The sequence below is a fragment of the Mizuhopecten yessoensis genome, unplaced genomic scaffold (genome assembly GCF_002113885.1).
Source record: "Mizuhopecten yessoensis strain PY_sf001 unplaced genomic scaffold, ASM211388v2 scaffold7743, whole genome shotgun sequence".
NCBI lineage: Eukaryota > Metazoa > Mollusca > Bivalvia > Pectinida > Pectinidae > Mizuhopecten > Mizuhopecten yessoensis.
Window position 1 is genome coordinate 204,352 of NW_018407200.1, and position 25,672 is coordinate 230,023.

General features: G+C 35.0%; 1 protein-coding gene across 2 annotated transcripts in view; it reads right to left on the minus strand.

The window, feature by feature from the left end:
- The window catches only part of LOC110454271 (transportin-3-like), a 78,275-nt gene that overhangs the window by 26,771 nt on the left and 25,832 nt on the right, over nt 1-25,672 (minus strand). For both annotated transcript variants that reach the window (XM_021503700.1, XM_021503698.1), the window contains exons 12-21: nt 25,221-25,283; nt 22,748-22,894; nt 22,221-22,328; nt 21,452-21,549; nt 18,503-18,642; nt 18,108-18,299; nt 17,586-17,677; nt 11,695-11,780; nt 8,610-8,670; nt 2,695-2,835 (exon numbers count right to left, since the gene is read on the minus strand). In XM_021503700.1, the coding sequence (XP_021359375.1) occupies nt 2,695-2,835; nt 8,610-8,670; nt 11,695-11,780; nt 17,586-17,677; nt 18,108-18,299; nt 18,503-18,642; nt 21,452-21,549; nt 22,221-22,328; nt 22,748-22,894; nt 25,221-25,283 (1,128 nt within the window). The remainder of the gene's footprint in view (nt 1-2,694; nt 2,836-8,609; nt 8,671-11,694; nt 11,781-17,585; nt 17,678-18,107; nt 18,300-18,502; nt 18,643-21,451; nt 21,550-22,220; nt 22,329-22,747; nt 22,895-25,220; nt 25,284-25,672) is intronic.

Consider the following 25,672-nt stretch of genomic DNA (forward strand, 5'->3'; position numbering starts at 1 on the left):
TAGCACATGAACCTGATACAGTGTTATCATCTGTAAAAACAACACATGAACCTGATACAGTGTTACCATCTGTAAAAACAAGAACATGAACCTGATAGTGTTATTATCTGCAAAAACAACACATGAACCTGATACAGTGTTATCATCTATAAAAACAGCACATGAACCTGATACAGTGTTACCATTTGTAAAAACAACACATGAACCTGATACAGTGTGATCATCTGTAAAAACAGCACATGAACCTGATTGTGTTATTATCTGTAAAAACAACACATGAATCTGATACAGTGTTATCATCTGTAAAAACAACACATGAACCTGATACAGTGTTTTCATTTGTAAAAAAAAAACATGAACCTGATACAGTGTTACCATCTGTCAAAACACGAACATGAACCTGATACAGTGTTACCATCTGTAAAAACAACACATGAACCTGATAAAGTGTTATCATCTGTAAAAACAACTCATGAACCTGATACAGTGTTATCATCTGTAAAAACAACACATGACCCTGATACAGTGTTACCATCTGTAAAAACAACACATGAACCTGATAAGGTGTTATCATCTGTAAAAACAACACATGAACCTGATACAGGGTTTTCATTTGTAAAAACAAAACATGAACCTGATACAGTGTTATCATTTGTAAAAACAACACATGAACCTGATACAGTGTTACCATTTGTAAAAACAAAACATGAACCTGATACTGTGTTACCATTTGTAAAAACAACACATGAACCTGATACAGTGTTTTCATTTGTAAAAAAAAAACATGAACCTGATACAGTGTGATCATCTGTAAAAACAACATATGAACCTGATACAGTGTGATCATCTGTAAAAACAACACATGAACCTGATACAGTGTGATCATCTGTAAAAACAACACATGAACCTGATGCAGTGTTATCATCTGTAAAAACAACACATGAACCTGATACAGTGTTATCATTTGTAAAAACAACACATGAACCTGATACAGTGTTACCATCTGTAAAAACAAAACATGAACCTGATACAGTGTTATCATCTGTAAAAACAAAACATGAACCTGATACAATGTGATCATCTGTAAAAACAGCACATGAACCTGATACAGTGTTTTCATTTGTAAAAACAAAACATGTTTTCATACACATACACACAAGATTTATGTATCATACACATACACACAGGATTTATGTATCATACACATACACAAAGGATTTAGGTATCATACACATACACACAAGATTTATGTACCATACATATACACACAGGATTTAGGTATCATACACATACAAGCAAGATATGTGTGTATCATACACATACACACAAGATTTATGTATCATACACATACACACAGGATTTATGTATCATGCACATACACACAGGATTTATGTATCATACACATAGACACAGGATACGTATGTATCATACACATACACACAGGATTTATGTATCATACTCATACACACAGGATTTATGTATCATACACATACAAACAAGATATGTATCATACACATACACACAGGATTTATGTATCATACACATACAAACAAGATATGTATCATACACATACACACAGGATTTATGTATCATACACATACACACAAGATTTATGTACCATACACATACACACAGGTTTTATGTATCATACGCATACACACCGGATTTATGTATCATACACATAAACACAGGATTTATGTATCATACACATACACACAAGATTTATGTACCATACACATACACACAGGTTTTATGTATCATACACATACACACAGGATTTATGTATCATACACATACACACAGGATTTATGTATCATACACATAAACACAAGATTTATGTATCATACACATACACACAGGATTTAGGTATCATACACATAAACACAGGATTTATGTATCATACACATACACAGAGGATTTAGGTATCATACACATACACACAGGATTTATTTATCATACACATACACACAGGATTTATGAATCATACACATAAACACAAGATTTATGTATCATCCACATACACACAGGATTTAGGTATCATACACATAAACACGGGATTTATGTATCATACACATACACACAAGATGTATTTATCATACACATAAACAAAGGATTTAGGTAACATACACATACAAACAAGATATGTATGTATCATACACATACACACAGGATTTATGTATCATACACATACACACAAGATGTATGTATCATACACATAAACAAAGGATTTAGGTATCATACACATACAAACAAGATATGTATGTATCATACACATACACACAGGATTTATGTATCATACCCATACACACAGGATTTATGGATCATACACGTACACACAGGATTTAGGTATCATACACATACACACCGGATTTATGTATCATACACCTACACACAGGATTTAGGTATCATACACATACAAACAAGATATGAATGTATCATACACATACACACCGGATTTATGTATCATACACATACATGTTTGTATCATACACATACAAACCATACACATACACACAAGATTTATGTACCATACACATACACACAGGTTATGTATGTATCACACCCAAATTCAGACAAACATCAAGAGATATGAATACACATACACACAGGATTTATGTATCATACACATACACACAGGATATGTATGTATCACACCCAAATTCAGACAAACATCAAGAGATATGAAATGTTCACCTGAGATACTAAAGGGTTGAGCAGAGATGCTGAGCTTTTCCCCAGGCACCTGATAGCAAAGCGTATACAGCGACAGCACCTTTCTACAATGCGAATGTCAGCCTGGTACTTTTCACAAGCCTGTGACAGCACTGGCCATACCTAGACAAACAAACAAAAAAACGTTTAGTCTATACTGAGTAAATCAGACCTGAGTGCAAAATATCATCAAATTGACAGGAATACTTGTACGGGATACTTGTATCCCAGATGTAGTGAAGGTTGACTTATACAGAAATTACAGGATACTTGTACCAACAGATGTTGTGAATGTTGACTTATACATAAGTCACAGGATACTTGTACCAACAGATGTTGTGAATGGTGATTTATACAGAAATTACAGGATACTTGTACCAACAGATGTAGTGAAGGTTGACTTATACAGAAATTACAGGATACTTGTACCAACAGATGTTGTGAATGTTGACTTATACAGAAATTACAGGATACTTGTACCAACAGATGAAGTGAATGTTGACTTATACAGAAATTACAGGATACTTGTACCAACAGATGTTGTGAATGTTGACTTATACAGAAATTACAGGATACTTGTACCAACAGATGTAGTGAATGTTGACTTATACAGAAATTACAGGATACTTGTACCAACAGATGTTGTGAATGTTGACTTATACAGAAATTACAGGATACTTGTACCAACAGATGTTGTGAATGTTGACTTATACAGAAATTACAGGATACTTGTACCAACAGATGTTGTGAATGTTGACTTATACAGAAATTACAGGATACTTGTACCAACAGATGTTGTGAATGTTGACTTATACAGAAATTACAGGATACTTGTACCAACAGATGTTGTGAATGTTGACTTATACAGAAATTACAGGATACTTGTACCAACAGATGTTGTGAATGTTGACTTATACAGAAATTACAGGATACTTGTACCAACAGATGTTGTGAATGTTGACTTATACAGAAATTACAGGATACTTGTACCAACAGATGTTGTGAATGTTGACTTATACAGAAATTACAGGATACTTGTACCAACAGATGTTGTGAATGTTGACTTATACAGAAATTACAGGATACTTGTACCAACAGATGTTGTGAATGTTGACTTATACAGAAATTACAGGATACTTGTACCAACAGATGTTGTGAATGTTGACTTATACAGAAATTACAGGATACTTGTACCAACAGATGTTGTGAATGTTGACTTATACAGAAATTACAGGATACTTGTACCAACAGATGTTGTGAATGTTGACTTATACAGAAATTACAGGATACTTGTACCAACAGATGTTGTGAATGTTGACTTATACAGAAATTACAGGATACTTGTACCAACAGATGTTGTGAATGTTGACTTATACAGAAATTACAGGATACTTGTACCAACAGATGTTGTGAATGTTGACTTATACAGAAATTACAGGATACTTGTACCAACAGATGTTGTGAATGTTGACTTATACAGAAATTACAGGATACTTGTACCAACAGATGTTGTGAATGTTGACTTATACAGAAATTACAGGATACTTGTACCAACAGATGTTGTGAATGTTGACTTATACAGAAATTACAGGATACTTGTACCAACAGATGTTGTGAATGTTGACTTATACAGAAATTACAGGATACTTGTACCAACAGATGTTGTGAATGTTGACTTATACAGAAATTACAGGATACTTGTACCAACAGATGTTGTGAAGGTTGACTTATACAGAAATTACAGGATACTTGTACCAACAGATGTAGTGAAGGTTGACTTATACAGAAGTAACTGGATACTTGTACCCCAGATGTTGTGAAGGTTGACTTATACAGAAATTACAGGATACTTGTACCCCAGATGTTGTGAAGGATGACTGATACAGAAGTTACAGGATACTTGTACCCCAGATGTTGTGAAGGTTGACTTATAAAGAAGTTACAGGATACTTGTACCAACAGATGAAGTGAATGTTGACTTATACAGAAGTTACAGGATACTTGTACCCCAGATGTTGTGAAGGATGACTGATACAGAAGTTACATGATACTTGTACCCCAGATGTTGTGAAGGTTGACTTATAAAGAAGTTACAGGATACTTGTACCAACAGATGTTGTGAATGGTGATTTATAAAGAAGTTACAGGATACTTGTACCAACAGATGTTGTGAAGGTTGACTTATAAAGAAGTTACAGGATACTACAGGATACTTGTACCAACAGATGTTGTGAAGGTTGACTTATAAAGAAATTACAGGATACTTGTACCCCAGATGGTGTGAAGGATCACTGATACAGAAGTTACAGGATACTTGTACCCCAGATGTTGTGAATGTTGACTTATACAGAAGTTACAGGATACTTGTACCCCAGATGTTGTGAATGTTGACTTATACAGAAATTGCAGGATTCATGTACCAACAGATGTTGTGAATGTTGACTTATACGTAAGTCACATGATACTTGTACCCCAGATGTAGTGAAGGTTGACTTCTACAGAAATTACAGAATACTTGTACCAACAGATTTTGTGAATGTTGACTTATACAGAAATTACAGGATACTTGTATCCCAGATGTTGTGAATGTTGACTTATACAGAAATTACATGATACTTGTACCCCAGATGTAGTGAAGGTTGACTTCTACAGAAATTACAGAATACTTGTACCAACAGATGTTGTGAATGTTGTCTTATACAGAAATTACAGGATACTTGTACAAACAGATGAAGTGAATGTTGACTTATACAGAAGTTACAGGATACTTGTACCCCAGATGTTGTGAAGGTTGACTTATAAAGAAATTACAGGATACTTGTACCCCAGATGTTGTGAATGTTGACTTATACAGAAATTACAGGATTCATGTACCAACAGATGTTGTGAATGTTGACTTATACATAAGTCACATGATACTTGTACCCCAGATGTAGTGAAGGTTGACTTATACAGAAGTAACTGGATAGTTGTACCCCAGATGTAGTGAATGGTGATTTATACAGAAGTTACAGGATACTTGTACCCCAAGAAGTTGTGAAGGTTGACTTATACAGAAGTTACAGGATACTTGTACCCCAGATGTTGTGTAGGTTGACTTAAACATAAGTCACTGGATACTTGTACCCCAGATGTAGTAAGGTTGACTTATACAGAAATTAAAGAATACTTGTACCAACAGATGTTGTGAATGTTGACTTATACAGAAATTACAGAATACTTGTACCCCAGATGTTGTGAAGGTTGACTTAAACATAAGTCACAGGATACTTGTACCCCAGATGTAGTGAAGGTTGACTTATACAGAAATTACAGAATACTTGTACCCCAGATGTTGTGAATGTTGACTTATACAGAAATTACAGGATACTTGTACCAACAGATGTTGTGAATGGTGATTTATACAGAAGTAACTGGATAATTGTACCCCAAGAAGTTGTGAAGGTTGACTTATACAGAAGTTACAGGATACTTGTACCAACAGATGTTGTGAAGTATAAGGTAAAAAAAAATGATTACTTGGTTCTCAGGCTCTCGCGCATTTCCTTTTAGGGCACCACATTGCCGATTTTTTCGTGAAAGTAATATAAAAAAATTGTGAATGCGCCAGCCACCATCTTTAAAAAATTCTGGAATATTGGTTCGCATGTCGTTTTTACTCGTTAGTCACCCAAGTCCCGAAAACGTTTGAATAAAGATAAGGATTGATATACAGGCAAGCGTTAAAATGATTATGACTTATTATTAGCTTATTAGTCTTGTGTACAAATGGCGCTCATTTCCGTACAAATAAGGAATGGGGGGGTTCGTGATTCTCGTCTGGAACATCGTGGAGGGATTTTAGAAGGCTTGCTCTATGACGGTTCTCTACACAACTATAATAAAAAGACAAGGTAATGCCAACAATGAACGTTTTACAAACTACACAATAAGAAAAAAAAATCGCCCTCATCTCGTTTTTGCCATGTAAAATGAAACAAAATATACTGCCCTGACGCATCTCTTTTGAAAACAAGAGGCCCAATGGGCCTGAATCGCTCACCTGGTATTAATCTCACACTTGTAATCTTAAAAGTGGACTAAAATACAGCTACAGACAGATTATCAGTGTTTGATTCATAAGAACCTGATAAAAGATTTAAACATATGACGCCTGTGATCTTGAATGTCGAACAAGGACATTAGGTTGAACAGAGTTTAAAGTCTTCCATTCCAGCATGCTTTTGACAAAATATCATTACCCTGGACCTGTTGGTTATACAGAACAAGTCAATTATAGATTGAAACATATATTGACCACTGTGACCTTGAATATAGGCGAAGTTCATTCATTTTGACAAAATTGGTAGCCCTTCATCCCAGCCTGTTAATGAACAAATATCATCATTCTGGGGATTTTGGTTATTCAGAAGAAGTTGATAAAAGTTTTAAATATACTTGACCCCTGTGACCTAGAGTATATGTAAAGGTAATTTATTTGAAAAAACTTGACAGCCCTTTATCCCAGCATGCTACTGGCCAAATATCATTATCCTAGGCCTCTTGGTTATTCAGAAGAAGATGTATAAAAGTTTTAAATATATTTGAACCCAGTGACCTTGAATATAAGTAAAGATCATTCATTTGAATAAACCTGGTTGCCCTTTATCCCAGCATGTTGCTGGCCATATATCATTATCCTAGGCCTGTTAGTTATTCAGAAGAAGTTGTTTAAAAATTGGTAAGACAGTTGACCCCTGTGACCTTCAAAATGGAAGAAGGTCATTCATATGAACAAACTTGGTAGCAGCCCTTTATCACAGCATGCTACTAGCCAAATATCTTAAACCTAGGCCTCTTAGTTATTCAGAAGAAGTTGTTTAAAGCTTGTTAACATATTTGACCCCTGTGACCTTGAATATACGTCAAGGTCATTCATTTGAACAAACTTGGTAGCCCTTCACCCTAGCATGTTACTGGCTAAAGATCATCATCCTAGGACTTGCGGTTATTGAGAAGTTGTTTAAATGTTTTAAACATATTTCACCATTGTGACCTTGAATATTTGTCAAGGTCATTCATTTGAACAAACTTGGTAGATCTTCATTCCAGCATGCTACTGGCCAAATATCATTATCCTAGGCCTTTTGGTTATTCAGGAGAAGTTGTTGAAAGGTTTTTAACATATTTGACCCCTGTGACCTTGAATATAAGTCAAGGTCATTCATTTGAACAAACTTGGTAGCCCTTCACCCTAGCATGTTACTGGCCAAATATCATTATCCTAGGCCTCTTAGTTATTCAAAAGAATTTGTATAAAGATTGTTTAAGACAATTGACCCCTGTGACCTTGAAAATGGATGAAGGTCATTCATTTGAACAAACTTGGTAGCCCTTCATCCTAGCATGCTATTAGCCAAATATCATCATTCTGGGCATTTTGGTTATTCAGAAGAAGTTGTTTAAAGTTTTAAATATATTTGACCCCTGTGACCTTGAAAATAGGTGAAGGTCATTTATTTGAACAAACTTGGTAGCCCTTCATCCCAGGTTGCCTCTGGCCAAATATCATCACCCTAGGCCTTTTGGTTATTAAGAAGAAGTTGTTTAAAGTAAAATATTGACGTCGGGCGGACGGACGGGTGGTGACAGACGGATGGACGACGGACGGATGACGGACGCTGCACCATGGCATGCGCTCACTTGGCCATTTGGCCTGAGAACCAAGTAATTAATCTTATTTGGCCTGACTTATACAGAAGTTACTGGATACTTGTACCCCCAGATGTTGTGAAGGTTAACTTAAAAAGAAATTACAAGATACTTGTACCCCAGATGTTGGGAAGTAGGACTTAATCACTAATTTATGTAATAATTCACCCCACCACGCCCAGTATGTAATGTGATTGAAGACTTACCTCCTGGATTGCTGCAAGGCATGGATGTGATGTGCCATTTGTCACCGTTGGGTTTGTGTGTCTAAAATATTAACACAAACTATACAGAAATGACCAAAAATTGTCTCACTTTTAAGTATTTTAATCAAAAGTGTTTTATGCATTAGAAGTGTTTTATGCGTCAGAAGTGTTTGAAGTGTTTTATGTGTCAGAAGTGTTTTATGCATCAGAAGTGTTTTATGCATCAGAAGTGTTTGAAGTGTTTTATGTGTCAGAAGTGTTTTAAGTGTCAGAAGTATTTTATGGGTCAGAAGTGTTTGAAGTGTTTTATGTGTCAAAAGTGTTTTATGTGTCAGAAGTGTTTGAAGTGTCAGAAGTGTTTTATGTGTCAGAAGTGTTTTATGTGTCAGAAGTGTTTTTTGCGTCAGAAGTGTTTGAAGTGTCAGAAGTATTTTATGTGTCAGAAGTGTTTGAAGTGTTTTATGTGTCAGAAGTGTTTTATGTGTCAGAAGTTATTTATGTGTCAGAGGTTTTTTAAGTGTCAGAAGTGTTTTATGTGTCAGAAGTGTTTTATGCATCAGAAGTGTTTTATGCATCAGAAGTGTTTTATGTGTTACAAGTTTTATGTGTCAGAAGTGTTTTATGTGTCAGAAGTTTTTTTATGTGTCAGAAGTGTTTTATGTGTCAGAAGTGTTTATGTGTTAGACGTGTTTTAAGTGTCAGAAGTGTTTTACGTGTCAGAAGTGTTTTTTTGCGTCAGAAGTGTTTTATGCTTCAAAGTGTTAAGTGTCAGAAGTATTTTATGGGTCAGAAGTGTTTGAAGTGTTTTATGTGTCAGAAGTGTTTTATATGTCAGAAGTGTTTGAAGTGTCAGAAGTGTTTTATGTGTCAGAAGTGTTTTATATGTCAGAAGTGTTTTTTGCGTCAGAAGTGTTGGAAGTGTCAGAAGTATTTTATGTGTCAGAAGTGTTTGAAGTGTTTTATGTGTCAGAAGTGTTTTATGTTTCAGAAGTGTTTTATGCATCATAAGTGTTTTAAGTGTCACAAGTGTTTTTAAGTGTTGCAAGTGTTTTATGTGTCAGAAGTATTTTATGCATCAGAAGTGTTTGAAGTGTCAGAAGTGTTTTATGTGTCAGAAGTGTTTGAAGTGTTTTATGTGTCAGAAGTGAGTGTTTTATGTGTCAGAAGTGATTTATGTGTCAGAAGTTTTTATGTGTCAGAAGTGTTTTATGTGTCAGAAGTGTTTTATGCATCAGAAGTGTTTTATGTGTCACAAGTGTTTTATGTGTTACAAGTGTTTTATGTGTCATACATGTTTTATGTGTCAGAAGTTTTTTATGTGTCAGAAGTGTTTTATGTGTCAGAAGTGTTTATGTGTTAGACGTGTTTTAAGTGTCAGAAGTGTTTGTTGCGTCAGAAGTGTTTTATGCTTCAAAGTGTTTAGTGTCAGAAGTGTTTTATGCATCAGAAGTGTTTGAAGTGTCAGAAGTGTTTTATGTGTCAGAAGTGATTTATGCATCAGAAGTGTTTTAAGTGTCAGAAGTGTTTTATGCGTCAGAAGTGATTTATGTGTTAAACGTGTTTTAAGTGTTAGACTTGTTTTAAGTGTCAGAAGTGTTTTATGCGTCAGAAGTGTTTATGTGTTAGACGTGTTTTAAGTGTCAGAAGTGTTTTATGCGTCAGAAGTGTTTTATGCATCAGAAGTGTTTTATGCATCAGAAGTGTCTGAAGTGTCAGAAGTGTTTTATGTGTCAGAAGCGTTTTATGTGTCAGAAGTGTTTTATGTGTCAGAAGTGAGTGTTGTTTTATGTGTCAGAAGTGATTTATGTGTCAGAAGGTTTTATGTGTCAGACGTGTTTTATGTGTCAGAAGTGTTTTATGCATCAGAACTGTTTGAAGTGTTTGAAGTGTTTTATGTGTCAGAAGTGTTTGAGTGTTAGACGTGTTTTAAGTGTCAGAAGTGTTTTATGCATCAGAAGTGTTTGAAGTGTTTGAAGTGTTTTATGTGTCAGAAGTGAGTGTTGTTTTATGTGTCAGAAGTGATTTATGTGTCAGAAGTTTTTATGTGTCAGAAGTGTCTTATGTGTCAGAAGTGTTTTATGCATCAGAAGTGTTTTATGTGTCACAAGTGTTTTATGTGTTACAAGTGTTTTATGTGTCATACGTGTTTTATGTGTCAGAAGTTTTTTATGTGTCAGAAGTGTTTTATGCATCAGAAGTGTTTGTTGCGTCAGAAGTGTTTTATGCTTCAAAGTGTTTAGTGTCGGAAGTGATATATGCATCAGAAGTGTTTGAAGTGTCAGAAGTGTTTTATGCAACAGAAGTGTTTTATGTGTCAGAAGAGTTTTATGTGTCACAAGTGTTATATGTGTTACAAGTGTTTTATGTGTCATACGTGTTTTATGTGTCAGAAGTTTTTATGTGTCAGAAGTGTTTTATGCATCAGAAGTGTTTGAAGTGTCAGAAGTGTTTTATGTGTCAGAAGTGTTTTACGCGTCAGAAGTGTTTTAAGTGTCAGAAGTGTTTTATGCGTCAGAAGTGATTTATGTGTTAAACGTGTTTTATGCATCAGAAGTGTTTTATGTGTTAGAAGTGTTTTATGTATCAGAAGTGTTTATGTGTTAGACGTGTTTTAAGTGTCAGAAGTGTTTAAGTGTTAGACGTGTTTTAAGTGTCAGAAGTGTTTTATGCATCAGAAGTGTTTTATGTGTCAGAAGTTTTTTATGTGTCAGAAGTGATTTATGTGTTAGAAGTGTTTTAAGTGTCAGAAGTGTTTTATGCGTCAGAAGTGTTTCAAGTGTCAGAAGTGATTTATGTGTCAGAAGTGTTTATGTGTTAGACGTGTTTCAAGTGTCAGAAGTGTTTTTTATGTGTCAGAAGTGTATAATATATGAATCGTGTCAAATTTCAGGAGTATGTTGTATTGTGTAACATGATCAGAAGTTGTTGTGATTGGATCTATTTTCTGATGTTTCAGAAGTGTATAATTTTTCAGAAGTGTGACAGTTCATTTATCTGACAAAATGTACAGTTGTGTGACTGCATAATGTACCAAAAATAGTGAGGCCTTATCGTGTAACGTTGTACGATCACACAACTGTATTACCTAAATATGGCCGCCAGTCTGTCAAGCCAAATAGTGGGGTCATCTGTACTGCCCTGTTTAGGTTTGTTGTTGTCTGTGGCTATAATCTACAACAAAGGTTATCAAAGTTTAACAACATACATAATTTTGAGTCTGCTGTGTTTATGGTTATCAAAGTTTAACAGCATACATTATTTTGAGTCTGCTGTGTTTATGGTTATCAAAGTCTAATAGCATACATTATTTTGAGTCTGCTGTGTTTATGGTTATCAAAGTTTAACAGCATACATTATTTTGAGTCTGCTGTGTTTATGGTTATCAAAGTTTAACAGCATACATTATTTTGAGTCTGCTGTGTTTATGGTTATCAAAGTTTAACAGCATACATTATTTTGAGTCTGCTGTGTTTATGGTTATCAAAGTTTAACAGCATACATTATTTTGAGTCTGCTGTGTTTATGGTTATCAAAGTTTAACAGCATACATTATTTTGAGTCTGCTGTGTTTATGGTTATCAAAGTTTAACAGCATACATTATTTTGAGTCTGCTGTGTTTATGGTTATCAAAGTTTAACAGCATACATTATTTTGAGTCTGCTGTGTTTATGGTTATCAAAGTTTAACAGCATACATTATTTTGAGTCTGCTGTGTTTATGGTTATCAAAGTTTAACAGCATACATTATTTTGAGTCTGCTGTGTTTATGGTTATCAAAGTTTAACAGCATACATTATTTTGAGTCTGCTGTGTTTATGGTTATCAAAGTTTAACAGCATACATTATTTTGAGTCTGCTGTGTTTATGGTTATCAAAGTTTAACAGCATACATTATTTTGAGTCTGCTGTGTTTATGGTTATCAAAGTTTAACAGCATACATTATTTTGAGTCTGCTGTGTTTATGGTTATCAAAGTTTAACAGCATACATTATTTTGAGTCTGCTGTGTTTATGGTTATCAAAGTTTAACAGCATACATTATTTTGAGTCTGCTGTGTTTATGGTTATCAAAGTTTAACAGCATACATTATTTTGAGTCTGCTGTGTTTATGGTTATCAAAGTTTAACAGCATACATTATTTTGAGTCTGCTGTGTTTATGGTTATCAAAGTTTAACAGCATACATTATTTTGAGTCTGCTGTGTTTATGGTTATCAAAGTTTAACAGCATACATTATTTTGAGTCTGCTGTGTTTATGGTTATCAAAGTTTAACAGCATACATTATTTTGAGTCTGCTGTGTTTATGGTTATCAAAGTTTAACAGCATACATTATTTTGAGTCTGCTGTGTTTATGGTTATCAAAGTTTAACAGCATACATTATTTTGAGTCTGCTGTGTTTATGGTTATCAAAGTTTAACAGCATACATTATTTTGAGTCTGCTGTGTTTATGGTTATCAAAGTTTAACAGCATACATTATTTTGAGTCTGCTGTGTTTATGGTTATCAAAGTTTAACAGCATACATTATTTTGAGTCTGCTGTGTTTATGGTTATCAAAGTTTAACAGCATACATTATTTTGAGTCTGCTGTGTTTATGGTTATCAAAGTTTAACAGCATACATTATTTTGAGTCTGCTGTGTTTATGGTTATCAAAGTTTAACAGCATACATTATTTTGAGTCTGCTGTGTTTATGGTTATCAAAGTTTAACAGCATACATTATTTTGAGTCTGCTGTGTTTATGGTTATCAAAGTTTAACAGCATACATTATTTTGAGTCTGCTGTGTTTATGGTTATCAAAGTTTAACAGCATACATTATTTTGAGTCTGCTGTGTTTATGGTTATCAAAGTTTAACAGCATACATTATTTTGAGTCTGCTGTGTTTATGGTTATCAAAGTTTAACAGCATACATTATTTTGAGTCTGCTGTGTTTATGGTTATCAAAGTCTAACAGCATACATTATTTTGAGTCTGCTGTGTTTATGGTTATCAAAGTTTAACAGCATACATTATTTTGAGTCTGCTGTGTTTATGGTTATCAAAGTTTAACAGCATACATTATTTTGAGTCTGCTGTGTTTATGGTTATCAAAGTTTAACAGCATACATTATTTTGAGTCTGCTGTGTTTATGGTTATCAAAGTTTAACAGCATACATTATTTTGAGTCTGCTGTGTTTATGGTTATCAAAGTCTAACAGCATACATTATTTTGAGTCTGCTGTGTTTATGGTTATCAAAGTTTAACAGCATACATTATTTTGAGTCTGCTGTGTTTATGGTTATCAAAGTTTAACAGCATACATTATTTTGAGTCTGCTGTGTTTATGGTTATCAAAGTTTAACAGCATACATTATTTTGAGTCTGCTGTGTTTATGGTTATCAAAGTCTAACAGCATACATTATTTTGAGTCTGCTGTGTTTATGGTTATCAAAGTTTAACAGCATACATTATTTTGAGTCTGCTGTGTTTATGGTTATCAAAGTCTAACAGCATACATTATTTTGAGTCTGCTGTGTTTATGGTTATCAAAGTTTAACAGCATACATTATTTTGAGTCTGCTGTGTTTATGGTTATCAAAGTCTAACAGCATACATTATTTTGAGTCTGCTGTGTTTATGGTTATCAAAGTTTAACAGCATACATTATTTTGAGTCTGCTGTGTTTATGGTTATCAAAGTCTAACAGCATACATTATTTTGAGTCTGCTGTGTTTATGGTTATCAAAGTTTAACAGCATACATTATTTTGAGTCTGCTGTGTTTATGGTTATCAAAGTCTAACAGCATACATTATTTTGAGTCTGCTGTGTTTATGGTTATCAAAGTTTAACAGCATACATTATTTTGAGTCTGCTGTGTTTATGGTTATCAAAGTCTAACAGCATACATTATTTTGAGTCTGCTGTGTTTATGGTTATCAAAGTTTAACAGCATACATTATTTTGAGTCTGCTGTGTTTATGGTTATCAAAGTCTAACAGCATACATTATTTTGAGTCTGCTGTGTTTATGGTTATCAAAGTTTAACAGCATACATTATTTTGAGTCTGCTGTGTTTATGGTTATCAAAGTCTAACAGCATACATTATTTTGAGTCTGCTGTGTTTATGGTTATCAAAGTTTAACAGCATACATTATTTTGAGTCTGCTGTGTTTATGGTTATCAAAGTCTAACAGCATACATTATTTTGAGTCTGCTGTGTTTATGGTTATCAAAGTTTAACAGCATACATTATTTTGAGTCTGCTGTGTTTATGGTTATCAAAGTTTAACAGCATACATTATTTTGAGTCTGCTGTGTTTATGGTTATCAAAGTCTAACAGCATACATTATTTTGAGTCTGCTGTGTTTATGGTTATCAAAGTTTAACAGCATACATTATTTTGAGTCTGCTGTGTTTATGGTTATCAAAGTCTAACAGCATACATTATTTTGAGTCTGCTGTGTTTATGGTTATCAAAGTTTAACAGCATACATTATTTTGAGTCTGCTGTGTTTATGGTTATCAAAGTCTAATAGCATACATTATTTTGAGTCTGCTGTGTTTATGGTTATCAAAGTTTAACAGCATACATTATTTTGAGTCTGCTGTGTTTATGGTTATCAAAGTTTAATAGCATACATTATTTTGAGTCTGCTGTGTTTATGGTTATCAAAGTTTAACAGCATACATTATTTTGAGTCTGCTGTGTTTATGGTTATCAAAGTTTAACAGCATACATTATTTTGAGTCTGCAGTGTTTATGGTTATCAAAGTTTAACAGCATACATTATTTTGAGTCTGCTGTGTTTTTAAGTCCACAAAATATGACATAAATATAACCAAATTAGGTAAAGTTATAAAAAGAGGATGAGAACCACTTCAATTTTTGCACAATTTACTCGTTTTCAACTTTTCTTGATGGTCATATTTACTCAGAGATCATTTCATTGACCACATAATATTATATAACCTAAGAACTTGTAACCAAGGCCACCAAATGCTCTTACTTCAGCTGTATTACTTGATCTTAACTTACAACCTGACAAACAGGGACGGTTCACTACTAAACTATAAACCAAAGACTCTTTTACTTCAGCTGTATTCCTTGATCTTAACTTACAACCTGACAAACAGGGAGAGCTAACTACTAAACTATAAACCAAAGGCTCTTTTACTTCAGCTGTATTCCTTGATCTTAACTTACAACCTGACAAACAGGGGCGGCTTACAACTAAACTATAAACCAAAGGCTCTTTTAATTCAGCTGTATTACTTGATCTTAACTTACAACCTGACAAACAGGGACGACTTACTTCTAAACTATAAACCAAAGGCTCTTTTATTTCAGCTGTATTCCTTGATCTTAACTTACAACCTGACAAACAGGGACGGCTTACTACTAAACTATAAACCAAAGACTCATTTACTTCAGCTGTATTACTTGATCTTAACTTACAACCTGACAAACAGGGACGGTTCACTACTAAACTATAAACCAAAGGCTCTTTTACTTCAGCTGTATTACTTGATCTTAACTTACGATCTGACAAACAGGGACAGCTTACAACTAAACTATGAAACAAAGGCTCTTTTATTTCAGCTGTATTCCTTGATCTTAACTTACAACCTGACAAACTGGGACGGCTTACAACTACACTATAAACCAAAGGCTCTTTTATTTCAGCTGTATTCCTTGATCTTAACTTACAACCTGACAAACAGGGACAGCTTACTACTAAACTATAAACCAAAGACCCTTTAATTCAGCTGTATTCCTTGATCTTAACTTACAACCTGACAAACAGGGACGACTTACTATTAAACTATAAACCAAAGGCTCTTTTACTTCAGCTGTATTACTTGATCTTAACTTACAACCTGACAAACAGGGACGACTTGCTTCTAAACTATAAACCAAAGGCTCATTTACTTCAGCTGTATTCCTTGATCTCAACTTACAACCTGACAAACAGGGACGGCTTACTACTAAACTATAAACCAACGGCTCTTTTACTTCAGCTGTATACCTTGATCTTATCTTACAACCTGACAAACAGAGACAGCTTACTACTAACCTATAAACCAAAGGCTCTTTTACTTCAGCTATATTCATTGATCTTAACTTACAACCTGAAAAAGAGGGACAGCTTACAACTAAACTATAAGCCAAAGGCTCTTTTACTTCAGCTTTATTCCTTGATCTTAACTTACAACCTGACAAACAGGGACGGCTTACTACTAAACTATAAACCAAAGGCTCTTTTACTTCAGCTGTATTCCTTGATCTTATCTTACAACCTGACAAACAGAGACAGCTTACTACTAAACTATAAACCAAAGGCTCTTTTACTTCAGCTATATTCCTTGATCTTAACTTACAACCTGACAAAGAGGGACAGCTTACAACTAAACTATAAACCAAAGGCTCTTTTACTTCAGCTATATTCCTTGATCTTAACTTACAACTTGACAACTTGCATATGCAAGACCATACCTTTACCACTGATGTGAAATATAAAGTTGACATTTGTCATATTTCCATACCAGTGATGTGAAATACAAAGTTGACATTTGTCATATTTCCATACCAGTGATGTGAAATACAAAGTTGACATTTGTCATATTTCCATACCAGTGATGTGAAATACAAAGTTGACATTTGTCATATTTCCATACCAGTGATGTGAAATACAAAGTTGACATTTGTCATATTTCCATACCAGTGATGTGAAATACAAAGTTGGCATTTGTCATATTTCCATACCAGTGATGTGAAATACAAAGTTGACATTTGTAATGTTTCCCTACAAAGAGCCCTGAGTCTTTGATTCCTGAATTGCCACAGCCTTAATTTATACTATTCAAGTATTTCAAATAATAAATTTAGTTAAAAGCTTCCAAATGGTCTTGAGAAGTAGTTTTGAAAAGATGAAAACATCAACTTCAAACTGATATTTTTTACACTAAAAAGCTCTCATACCTTGTTGAGTGGTAACAGTTGGTATGAACACAGTTGAGTAAGACCATCTCCAACTTTATCACAAGGTAAGCGCCCCAGTATGGTAGCTGTTCCTGCAAAATAAAACACCATCAGGGCCCGTATTCATGAAACTGTTCTCACGCTCAAACATGGATTCAGTGCTCAAACCTACTTTCTTGTCACTCGCTTAAATAATCTCAAACGATCAAAAAGTCAAATGTAAAAATTGAAAACAGTATTTGACTTTGAGTCTCTTCAATTTTTTTCCAAATTATTGACAAAATATGAGTTGTTTATTAATGTATAACTAAAACAAGAATTTAGGCTTGAGCACAAAATCCATGCTTGAGCATGAGATCGCTTTCATGACTACGGGCCCTGGAGCCTCAAGTTATTCTCTGCAGCATTCATTTTCACAACATTACCACATAGGTTTTAGCTCAGGGAGAGTATGTGTGGTCTTGTAAACATCCAACAAAGCACATTCTGCCAATATATTGTGCTCAGGGTATTCAGACGTACCTTTGAGAAGGCCTATAGCGGCCTCAGATGACAGGTTGAATGAATCTATAGCCTGCACAATTTGTAAGAGTCCCTGGAAATGGTCTATCATTTTCTCGCGACAAGTTGTTGATATTGATTGGAGGGAATTTGCCGCTACAGTTGCCAACTTCGGGTCCTGTAATCCTCTCAACAGAAACTGCAACACAGGGTCTGTCGGCAAACAGGTTTTCAAAAGTCAATTGATAAAATTTCTGGATTTGAAATTTATCTTCTTCCAAATTAAAAAGATTTCTGAGAAGGTTTAAGATGAATTGCAAGCAATAACATAAACATAGTCAGGAAAATATTATATAAATATAATACATCGCAATATCTTAAAATTGTCCATATATATCTCTATAGAAATTGTATACCTAAGAATTCTGGGTGTTTCTCTATCCACTCGCTCAGCTCTCCAAACAGCCGTACACTGGTGTGTCGCACAGACACATGAGCTGTGTCCGGGATAGACAGGATGGCATTCACAACTTCTGGCACAATCTCATTTTCCTCTCTGAATAACAAAAAGCATAGCATATTTCAACTAACAAATTAGCATACTTCATCTATTCAGCATAATATATCAGAGAACAGAAGATAAGTGCCTTCTATCAGAGAACAAACGGCTTGCACATTTTGTCAGACAACAGAAGTTCTGATAAATCAGTAGCTTGTGTAGTTAACATACTGTAAACCAGTTCTATGCTGTCGTACCAGTAAATGATTGTGGTGTGTAAAATGAGATCATAAAAACACAAGACAGTGTGTGTTTACATTACACACACCAGACAGCGTGTATTTACACTACAGACACCAGACAGTGTGTTTTTACACTACAGATATGAGACAGTGTATTTACACTACAGACACCAGACGGTGTGTATTTACACTACAAACACCATAGAGTGTGTATTTACACTACACACAACCGACTGTTTGTATTTACACTACAGACACCAGCCAGTGTGTTTTTACACTACAGATATGAGACAGAGTATTTACACTACAGACACCAGGCAGTGCGTATTTACACTACACACAACAGACTGCTTGTATTTACGCTAAAACCCCCAGACAGTGTGTATTTACACAACAGACACCAGACAGTGTATTATTCACTACAGACACCAGACTGGTTGTATTTTCACTACAGACGGTGTGTATTTACACTACAAACACTATAGAGTGTATTTACACTACAACCACAATAGAGTGTGTATTTACACTACAGACCCCAGACAGTGTGTATTTACACAACAGACACCAGCCAGTGTATTTTTCACTACAGACACCAGACTGGTTGTATTTTCACTACAGACGGTGTGTATTTACACTACAGACCCCAGACGGTGTGTATTTACACTACAGACCCCAGACAGTGTGTATTTACACAACAGACACCAGCCAGTGTATTTTTCACTACAGACACCAGTCTGTTTGTATTTTCACTACAGACGGTGTGTATTTACACTACAGACACCAGACAGTGTGTATTTACACAACAGACACCAGACAGTGTATTTTTCACTACAGACACCAGACTGTTTGTATTTTCACTACAGACGGTGTGTATTTACACTACAGACACCAGACAGTGTGTATTTACACTACAGACACCAGACAGTGTGTATTTACACTAGACAATTAACAGACAGTGTGTATTTACACTACACACAACAGACTGTTTGTATTTACACAACAGACACCAGACAGTGTGTATTTACACTACAGACACCAGGCAGTGTGTATTTACACTAGACAATTAACAGACAGTGTGTATTTACACTACACACAACAGACTGTTTGTATTTACACTACAGACACCAGACAGTGTGTATTTACACTACAGACAATTAACAGACAGTGTGTATTTACACTACAGACAATTAACAGACAGTGTGTATTTACACTACATACACCAGACAGTGTGTATTTACACCACAGACACCAGACAGTGTAATAACACTAGACACCTGACAGTGTGTATTTACACTACACAGTGTGTATTTACACTAGAGACACCAGAGAGTGTGTATTTACACTACAGACACCAGACAGTGTGTATTTACACTACACACATCAGACTGTTTGTATTTCCACTAAAGACACCATACAGTGAAATTAAACTATAGACACCAGACAGTGTGTATTTACACTACACAGTGTGTATTTACACTAGACACCAGGAAGTGTGTATTTACACTACAGACACCAGGCAGTGTGTATTTACACTACAGACACCAGACAGTGTGTATTTACACTACAAACACCAGACAGTGTATTTTCACTAGTGTGTATTTACACTACAGACACCAGACAGTGTATTTTACACTACAGACACCAGACAGTGTGTAATTACACTAGACACCAGACAGTGTGTATTTACACTACACACATCAGACTGTTTGTATTTTCACTACAGACACCATACAGTGTAATTAAACTATAGACACCAGACAGTGTAATAACACTAGACACCAGACAGTGTGTATTTACCCTACACACATCAGACTGTTTGTATCTTCACTACAGACACCAGACAGTGTGTAATTACACTAGACACCAGACAGTGTGTATTTACACTCCAGACACCAGACAGTGTGTATTTACACTACACACATCAGACTGTTTGTATTTTCACTACAGACACCAGACAGTGTGTATTAAACTATAGACACCAGACAGTGTAATAACACTAGACACCAGACAGTGTGTATTTACACTACAAACACCAGACAGTGTATTTTCACTACAGACACCAGCATTGTGTATTTACACTACAGACACCAGACCGTGTGTCAATTTACACTACAAACACCAGACAGTGTGTATTAACACCAGAGAGTGTGTATTTACACTACAAACACCAGACAGTGTGTATTTACACTACACACACCAGACAGTGTATTTACACTACAGACACCAGAGAGTGTGTATTTACACAACAGACACCAGACAGTGTGTTATTACACTAGACACCAGAGAGTGTGTATTTACACAACAGACACCAGACAGTGTGTAATTACACTAGACACCAGACAGTGTGTATTTATACTACAGACACCAGACAGTGTGTAACTACACTAGACACCAGACAGTGTGTATTTACACCAGACAGTGTGTATTTTACACTACAGACACCAGACAGAGGGTATTTACACTACAGACATGAGACAGTGTATTTACACTACAGTACACCATACAGTGTGTATTTACACTACAGACACCAGACAGTGTGTTATTACACTAGACACCAGACAGTGTGTATTTACACTACAGACAGTGTGTATTTACACTACAGACACCAGACATTGTGTACTCACGGTAACAAGTTTTTGGCTACAGCAGACATAACAAATAGTGAGGCCTCGGTTACCTCCCACGATGTAGTTGATGTCTGGGACTTTAAGTTTTCAAACATCTGTAATAGAAAAATCTTTTTTATTATTCATAAGTTAAAAAGTAATGACATTAAGAAGATATGGTTCTTACATAAAATAAACTGGAGATAATTAGCCTGACTCACAATAATATCAAATAATATGTTATTATTCAGCAAACCTGTAACAAAATCAAACAAGAGGTCCATTGGACCTGTATCGCTCACATGGTTTTATATTTAAGTCAATACAACTGAATGCATTAGTACATCTTTAAGCTTTTATAAACCTAGAAACCAATTTTTAACAATTTATGAAAACTACACCATAGAATATGATAATCTAGCTGTACCATTTCTTAGGACCGCAGGGGTCCAATCAACCTCATTCAATTAAGAAATGTTTGTTCTTCCTCAATAATGTTTTTGACACAATCCACTCAGCAATTAGTGGGTATTAGCGTCTTAAAGCAAAATATTAGATAATTTTCCTGTTTGGGGTCCGGTCTTCCTAGCCCCAGGTGTCGAACCAGTCTCATTTATTTAGGAAATGATTGCCCTCCCCCAATGAAGTTTCAGAGCAAATTTGGTTGAAATCTTCTCTGGCGTTTAGGAGGAGATACGTTTTAAAACATTTAGCTAAGTTCCCCTTCAGGTCCCCGCCCCTTCGGGCAGGTGAGCTAAAAATTGGTCAGCAAGACAATTTAACTCACCTGGTTAAAACATCGGGATGATCCCACAACAAATATTACATCTTTAATTAGTTCTGACACGCGTATCCTGAACTCGCCGAAGTCATCAGACTCGTCTGGCACACCCTCCTGTAAAATGAGTCAGATACATAGGGATTGAAAGGCTTCATTAGTGATTTGAAAATAATTTAGAGCATTAATTCTATAAAATTTGCATTACTGATCAAGAAGTGTGCATATGGTTTATTATCCACCATCATAACAAGCTCTTGCAGAGAGACTATAACCAAACACATCTACAACCACCATCACAAAAATGTATGAGTATTTACAACCTCACATAGTGCTAGATTTGCTGACAAAGAAGAGACTCTTCTATAAAATTAACATAATACATATTTGTTGTCCATCTGAGAATGATGACCTTTGACCCTCGTTATACTTACATGGTCAGTGTCCATCTGGAAATGATGACCTTTGACCCTGGTAATACTTACATGGTCAGTGTCCATCTGGAAATGATGATCTTTGACCCTGGTAATACTTACATGGTCAGTGTCCATCTGACAATGATGACACAGGGCTATGATCAGTCTCTGTATGTAAGGTTTGAACACATCTGTTAACATGTCCTGACTTCGCTGGTACAGGTCTTCAGAAAGGCGATACCAAAAATTAAATGTTATTTCTGTCACCTGAAAAGTAAAACAGGATCAGATTTCTTGTTTATCTCAGAATTTAGTATTGGCATAAAGATAATTATGTAAATTAATTTCTGATTCAATACACAATGTCACTTATCTCGCCCAGAATGCATCATATTTACATTTTGTTTGAGGGAATTTACATCACAACTGCCTGTTTATACAAACTCTCAGGCAAGTGAAGCCACTTGTTGAATGGCAGAGGTGTTGATTAAACATGTCAATCAGCAGGTGAGTCGACTGAGACACCTTCTGCTACTTGATTGGCCAAAATCCTGGACTATAGAATTAGGCAAATGAATTACATTATTTATTTTGTGGGTTTTTTTTCATATCATTTACAAAATTGAAAATCCAATGTAGGGAGACAGTATCATAATTTCCGCATATTCTAATGTTTAATCTTAAACTGATGAATATTGTATGTTTATTATTGACAGAACAGTGTGTTCTCTCAATATCAAAGTATTTCAAAGCAATCCAGGCATTAATTCAGTTGTTTTTTATCAGTGAGTCACATGTCTCCATTTTTCTGTGCTTCAGGAAACCGGCTATCTATTTCACTACTGTGAAGTTTTTCAAGAAAGATAACTCTTACATGCAATTACTAGGTGTATATGGTTTTATTATAAAATGTCAATTTTTAATCATTTATAGATAATTTATTTTTCACAATTTCAGCATTTATTGAATGAATATACATTAATGCAATACTAATCTATGACAGTATCATTTTTATTGACATTATTTTGCAAAAAATTGTGTCTCATTACTTTTCAAAATTCAATCCCTTTTACATAAATTTCCATTTAAAATCCTTTTTTTGTGGCAGAAATTTTTCTTTACTTCAATGCAATATAACAACAAAATTTGAAGAAATTATACTGAGAAATGGTGACACAAACCTATTACCTTAACTCTTTATCTCAAACAAATTTCTACTTAGCCCGACAGCTTGCTGCCTCAAAATAAATTCTACTTAGCCTGACAGCTTGCTGCCTCAAACAAATTCCTACTGAGCCTGACAACTTTCTGCCTCAAACAAATTTCTACTCAGCCTGACTGCTTGCTGCCTCAAACAAATTTCTACTCAGCCAGACAACTTGCTGCCTCAAACAAATTTCTACTCAGTCTGACAGCTTGCTGCCTCAAACAAATTTCTACTCAGCCTGACAGCTTGCTGCCTCAAACAAATTTCTACTCAGCCAGACAACTTGCTGCCTCAAACAAATTTCTACTCTGCCTGACAGCTTGTTTGTAATGATGTTGAATACAGGACAAAGTATTAAACATTATGGTAGAAAAGACAACTTGTGATCATTTTCTACCTTGTATATCTCTTATTAGTTAAAAACAAAATATAACGGTTTTAAAAAGAACAATTATGAAACAAATTTTCCTACTTATATCAATCACTTTTGTTGGTCTGGATGAAAATGTGAAGGGGTATTAATGTGTAGGAAACCATATCACGAGTTCCCAGACAGGTCGGACAGGTGATCCCATTCCTGTTCATGTCCAATCGGGAAGTCGACCCCCAGCTATCTTGGAAGTGCATTATATAATGTGACCCCCCCCCCGCCGTTAACATCCAAGCCAACAAAATATGATTAATATAAATTGAAGTAGCTTGTTTCATAACTGTTGTGAAATAGATGTAGTTTATAGTTTATCAGTCAGTTAATTGCTGTGAATCCTATATAGCACTCAACAATAGTCCTACCTTTGTGGCAAGTAATAATGTAACTTCTGTCACTCACCTCTACCTAACCCTAATCCTATATAGCACTCAACAATAGTCATACCTTTGTGGCAAATAATAATGTAACTTCTGTAACTCACCTCTACCTAACCTTAACCCTATATAGCACTCAACAATAGTCATACCTTTGTGGCAAATAATGATGTAACTTCTGTAACTCACCTCTACCTAGCCTTAACCCTATATAGCACTGAACAATAGTCATACCTTTGTGGCAAATAATAATGTAACTTCTGTAACTAACCTCTACCTAACCCTACCCCTATATAGCACTCAACACTAGTCCTACCTTTGTGGCGAGTAATAATGTAACTTCTGTCACTCACCTCTACCTAACCCTAACCCTATATAGCACTCAACAATAGTCCTACCTTTGTGGCAAGTAATAATGTAACTTCTGTAACTCACCTCATACAAATGGTGGCCAACACATGTTAACAATATTTCTGTAACTCAACTCATACAAATGGTGGCCAACACATGTTAACAATATTTCTGTAACTCACATCATACAAATGGTGGCCAACACAGGTTAACAATACTTCTGTAACTCACCTCATACAAATGGTGGCCAACACAGGTTAACAATATTTCTAAGATCCTCAGGTCTCCTAAGCCCTGAAAAGCAACAAAAAAAATAATTTAAAAGTAATCCAAAGTACCTGGATTATGGCAAATAGTTTCACTAAAAAAGAAACAGGGGAGGTGGAGATGAAATTGCTGTGTACTACTTAAAGACATGCTGATTAGCCAAAACTTCAGCCATAGTCTTTGCACATTATAAGAACATACTTACACTTCATGAAAATTATTGCTTCGAAACAACAACTAGATGGAAGGACAGAGAGGCAAGTGTGTCAATAAAGGTAGATACCTGATTAAGTGTGACAACAAAGGTAGATACCTGATTAAGTGTGTCAATGAAAGTAGATACCTGATTAAGTGTGACAATAAAGGTAGATACCTGATTAAGTGTGTCAACAAAGGTAGATACCTGATTAAGTGTG